This window comes from Pteropus alecto, unplaced genomic scaffold, assembly GCF_000325575.1.
Source record: "Pteropus alecto unplaced genomic scaffold, ASM32557v1 scaffold189, whole genome shotgun sequence".
Taxonomy (NCBI): domain Eukaryota; kingdom Metazoa; phylum Chordata; class Mammalia; order Chiroptera; family Pteropodidae; genus Pteropus; species Pteropus alecto.
The window spans coordinates 3192709-3198372 of NW_006442117.1; the positions used below are offsets into that span (position 1 = coordinate 3192709).

Consider the following 5664-nt stretch of genomic DNA (forward strand, 5'->3'; position numbering starts at 1 on the left):
GTGGCCGCGTCAGGCTGTGCAGGCCGCTGGGGCGGCGACTTCCAGCGTGCGACATTTCTCCTGTAGCGACCGAGTTCGATGTGTCTGTCGTCCACGGGCCTTTCACGTGTGCTGCAGAGTTCGAGGCCTGGGAGACGACACTTTTAGTCAAACTAATTTGGTGCCCGCGAAACCCCTGGTGAAGCGAGAGGGTGGGCGGTCTCTCTAGGGGACAAGCCAGCGTTAGGAGACCAGTGACCCCTTTCCTTCTTTTTAAACCATTTTCAAATACCCTTATTTTCAAAAGTGCATTCAGAGGCGACAGACAGGGAGTCGAACCTCTCAGCGAGCGGTCGTCCCAGCCTCAGAAGCCCCCGGCGCCCGGCGCGAAGGCAGCGGGGGCTCCGAGCGGGGCCTTCCGTTCGTCACTGTCCGCGTGTGGACGCCCCAACCTGCCATGTTTTTCTGTCATTGCAGGTGATTTTCAAAGCCAAGTCAAAATACTCTCCAGAATTACTCAAATTCCGGTAAGTACCCGGGCCTTTTCCTCCGAGAAGGCAGGTGAGAGGCTCCCGCAGGAGCCCGTCTCTCCAGCTGGGGGTGGCACACGTCGGTCCCCTGGCTGCGGGACGCTGACCCGCTTGCCGAGTGTGGCGTAGGCTCAGCTCGGGGAAGCGCGTCCTCCTTGGTTAGAAACAGGAGTCTGGCGGGGGAGGGAGGAGGGTGCGGGAGCGATGCACGCGGCAGAGGGCCTGGGGGAGCCGGGGCTCCCTGAGGCCTCCAGCTGCCGACCGCCTGTGCCCCAGAGCTGCGAGGTCCGTGAGCGGTCACCGTCACTCGCCCCACGGCTGCTTGTTTGCGGCTCCGTCCATTTCCAGCAGATGTGTTTTTGACCCCCGAGGCAGGGATGGAGTCTGCGTCCTAGAGGGGCGAACGCTCCGTCTGTGAAGCTGTCCTAAACAGCGTCAGGCAGAGCGCCACCTGAGACGCGGCAGGTGTGTGGGTCCCCGCTGTGGCCTCTGGACGTGGGAGTCACAGGAACTGGGCGGAAGAAGAGAGGCCTGTGCGGGGCTGAACAGGAGAGGTTTGCAGTCTGGACGGGAACGTGTCGGATTGCACGCCCCGTTTGTGTGCGCGGGTGGAGACGCGGGTCCCCTGTGGGAAGGGCCCATACTTTCCCCCACGCTCCCCGACAGCTCTGTGGCCCCCAGCAGCAAAGAGCCAGCGGCTGGGGGGTTGGCCTTGGCCGGGGACCTTGGAGGGGGCCCAGGCGCCCGGAGGGTATGAGGCAGGTGGTCAGGAGTCAGGGTGCCCTAAGCTTTCCCAGGGGAGCACCGAGCCGTGGGCCGACGTTTCTGGAAAGGGGACTTTGGCCACTCACTTTCTCGAATCAAAATAAACATTTAATCATTTTTTCCCTTTAAAAATATGCAAAACTGTATGCATGTCATATTTTGTTTAAACATATCTTACATTTGTAAAGACTTTTTAGTTAAAGTTCTGAAAGTATATGTAAAATCCCCATTTTACATCCAAAGAAACTGAACTTTAGAAAGTTACGTGATGGCGTCCGGCCCAGATCCGAGCAAGGAGACCCTGGCGGCCGCCGTCCCCCACCCGGCCTCGCCGTCCCCCTCACCGCTCTCTGGGCTGTTTGTTCACCTTTCTGCCAGGTGTCTGGCTGGGACTCCAGAGTCTGCGTGACAGGGCGCTGGCCCCAGCAGGGCCGTTAAAGGCGCCCGTCCCTCCTGTCTGCTGAGGTAGCCTTTCCTCTGCGTCGCGGTCTCGGGCCTCCGGCCCCTGGCTGGAAGTGGAGGCCAGTGGAGGCCGGTGGAGGCCCCGGGTGCTGGGAGCGGAGGACGAGAGAAGGCCGGGCTGGGGGGAGACGATTCGGACTGGATCGTGGAGCCGGCCTTACCTCGGAAGTGCTCAGTTGAGGCTGGGCTCGGCGTCCAAGCTTCTGCAAGTGAACCGTGGCATCAGGGGTCAGGAAGGAAGACGTTTTAGAGGTTCCAGCCTCCGCGTGCCTGGGCTTGGGGTCTTGCAGGTGAGAAGACATGCCGGGGGCGGGACAGACTCCCCCTGTGCGTGACCGCTTTCCCTGGGGGTTGCAGAGGCGAAGGGAGAAGCAGGTAGAATGCAGCTGGCCCAGAGGGTAAAGGCGAGGGGTTCCCGAAGGTGAGGGCAGGTGAGGGGTTCCCGAAGCCAGGACGCTGAGGTTGCCGCGGAGAAGCCCGTTAACTCGGACCTGACCGTTCACTCCCACAGCGCAAAGACGTCCTGGGGGTTCTCGCGCCTCGGCACATCTGTGGTCTCCTCTGACTCCTCGTTTCTCTTAAGCCAGATGCGGCCGCAGACACTTCAGGCCGCGGTTTGTCCCATGGCGTGTTCTGACACGCCGGCTTCTGCACAGACTGGCTCCCCTGACTGACAGCTCATGGGAAGTGAGTCGCGAGCCATGAGCCTAGAGCTGGTGGAAACTTCTCGCCCCAGGCCGCTCGTGTGGCAGCCCCGTGTTCCTGACGGCGATCTACGTCCTGCCCAGGACCACTTCGCTTCTCACTTAGGGCCCGTTGCACTGACGCGTCTGCCAGCTCTGACTTCTGCTGGAGGTTGCTTGTCCGGTTCAGGTTCCCTCTTCGTCTGTCTTTGATCTTTGGCTTAGGAATCTGACACTAGGCCTCGGAGCACACAGGGTACTTTGGTTTTAAACATTTTCAGCCATTACCCCTCCATCTTGGATATTTAAAAAGTATGTACAATGAGCGAGGCTCTTCTTTTCCCGTTCGATAAGAAATCTCAGATAGTGGAAGAGAAATTTAGACAATCCGTTAATGTTGTCCCCTCACGGTAGGACATGGTGAAGTCCTGTCCTGTGACCCAAACCCAGCACTTCCTGTCCGGGGGGCTGGGGGGCCGCTTCAGCTCTGGGCTCGCTGACCAGCCAGAAGCTGGTCCTCTGGTCCCATGAGCAGAGTGGCCCTCCCACGCCCCGCAGTGTCCTTATCCTGTGCTCTTTAATCTGGGCTGTTTATCCTGACCCTGGGGTTTGAGTTGAAAAGAAGTAGTTTTATTAGAGAAATGTCAAAAACACGGTTGTCATAGAAACACATCTCATGATACGGTCTCTTCTGTCGTCTCCACCCCCAACCTTAAAACTCTCCACCCCCAGATTCCTCCCTTTCTTCCAGAGCTGTGGGCCAAGGGTTGGAAAAGTTAAGTTTTATAAGGCATTTCTTTTTTATCGTTTCAAGTCTCACGACACTGCGTTTCTTGAAGACAATAACAGGCTTTTATTGTGTGGCGGGTGGTCCTGTGGCTCAGCGAGGAGGACTCGATAGAAGTCCAGGGCAGGAAGGTTTTAGGGAGAAAGGTGGCCTGGACGCCTGGAGGGCTTTGGGGACAGCGAGCAGGCTGGCTTGATGAGCACGCGGGGCACCCATACATTGATCTGGCTCCAAGGTGCAGGGCCCTGGGCGGTGCAGGGTGGGGTGCAGGTGGAGGTGACTTAGGACACTGTCACGTTCGTTCTGGCCAGAAGCGGGGGCCGGGGTGTCAGGGTGGGACAAGAGAGAGGGAATGGGAATCAGCCAGAGTTGAAACTGTTTAAACGTGCGTGTGCGTGTGCACGGGCATGCCTGTGCGTGCGTGTGCGTGTGCGTGCGCGTGCGTGTGTGTGTGTGTGTGTGTGTGTGTGTGTGTCTGTGTCTGTGAGAGAGAGAGAGAGAGAGAGAGATCAAAGAGCTTTCCAGCTAGCAGTCTGAAAAACAGCGTGGAGATGGTAGTTATTCAGAAGCCTGGAGGGGGAGCGTTAGCTGCAGGCGGCGGCTGGAGCCTCCTCGAGAACGAGGTCACGAGGTCACAGGTGTGGATCCCTGCGGAGCAAGCATTGCCGGGAGGAGAGGAAGCTTTTCCTAGGATTCACCGTTGTTGACAGGAGAGGTTCTGTGGGGGTGAGGACTGAGGGGCAAGGAAGACAAGGAGGCACAGGACGCCCTGAGCCCCCAGCAGCTCCTTGAGGATAGGGGTGTCCTCGCTGTTTCACAGATGAGGACACGCAGCTCTCTGTCCCACACCCACTTCCCTGTCACTCCAGGTGGAGGGCGGGGCGAGGGGAAGGGAGGAGGCCTGGTCCCCATGTGGGACAATTGGCGGGAAGGGTGTGGACGCCACACCCCGCGAGCAGTGATGGGGGCCACCCCGTTGGGCTGCATGTGACCCCTGATTTCCTCGCCCTTCACCCTCATGGTACTTGCCCAGTGTCCCCCAGTGGCGGGGTACCGCTTTCATAATAAAGAAAGAGGAATAAGGATTTATATCCACAGTAGTACTTAAAGCCACACCCACAAGGAGCCATCTGGAAAAGCCAGATGTCAAACCGTGATTGTTCCAGATGCTCCCTGCTCCTTACGGATAGATGTGTGTGCACGGCAGTCAGGGCCAGACACGGCACGGCTGTGCCGGGGGGTCCTTCGCAAAAGCACGCCAGGTGGTAAAACAAAAACTAGGGCTTTCAAGGGACCAGACGCACGGTTTCGGTGACTCCCAGACGATCCTGCCTTTGGTCCTCGCCCCCTGCCCCCGACTCGCCCTGGTCTGTGAGAACGTGGGGAACAGATGACTCTGTGCCAACTGCCCTGTGCAGTCTCCCCCTGCTACACAGCCCCAGCCCCCCACCTCGTGTCTCTGTGGAGGAGGCAGAGCTCGGCCTGCTTAGGGACCTGGCCCAAGGTCACCCACAGACTTCACAGTTCCCTGATCCGGCCCCCGTCTCTCAGGCATGGCACCCCTAACGGCAGATGCCACGAAGAGGGGACACTCCAGGTGGTCTCTGTAGGAAAGTGTGAAATGCGTCTGGATGCGAAGACCAGGGCAGGTGTGCCGAGCACTCCCCGTGAGCCCAGGTGGCACTCGGGCTCGGGGGACATGGTCGGGGATGCGGTGGGGTGGGGGAAGGGGGTACTCTTCCTGAGCTTGGTCTGCTGCAGGAGACACTGGCACCCCGAACTGAGCAGCTGCAGCCATGTGCGACGACGGAAACTAACAGCTCGTTGTGGCAGGGACACCAGTGGACAGGACGGGGGGCCGGCGGGAGGAGTTGGGGCGGCGCTCCACACACAGGGACCAGCAGGGACCTCGACCCTCGGTGAGAGAGTGCGGTGGGTTGGAAGGGCTTTGACCAGTGAGCACTTCCTGTAGAAAAACTTAACCTTCGTAAATCATTCATGTTTATTTTTCCAAAAAAATGTATTTCTCCTTGAAAAGATTTGAGTGTGTCACCGCACATGACGTTAAGTCTCCGAGACCGCACAGCAGCTCCCGTCCCGCCCCACGCGCCGGCCGGACTGTGGGTGGTGGCCCTGGCCGCCCTGTGTCCAGGTCCCCCGGGCCCTAGCGCTGTGCCTCTGGCACGCCTCCCTGCTCAGCTCCTGGGGCCATCGTGTCTCCTGCCCGAAGGTCCCTTCATCCCATCTGTGCTCGACACTGCGTCCCAAGTCGTGATTCCCAGTCTCCGACGTGGCCACGTCTGTCGTTCCTCAGTTCGCGCACGTGTTTCTGTCCCGCCCCGTCCGCCCCCCCGCGGGGCGGTGCAGACACTCGGCCGTGTCCTTCCGTCCTCCCTGCTCCAGGCGCTTTGTCCAGTGTCTTCCCGGCCCCTCCGGGCTGCCGGCGCTGGCCACTTCT

At 59.6% G+C, this 5664-nt stretch overlaps 1 protein-coding gene across 1 annotated transcript in view; it reads left to right on the forward strand.

Annotated features, from left to right (window-relative positions):
- The window catches only part of GPR137B (G protein-coupled receptor 137B), a 36550-nt gene that overhangs the window by 16542 nt on the left and 14344 nt on the right, over positions 1-5664 (forward strand). Inside the window, exon 3 of the mRNA XM_006920733.3 lies at positions 457-506. Within this exon, the coding sequence (XP_006920795.1) occupies positions 457-506 (50 nt within the window). The remainder of the gene's footprint in view (positions 1-456; positions 507-5664) is intronic.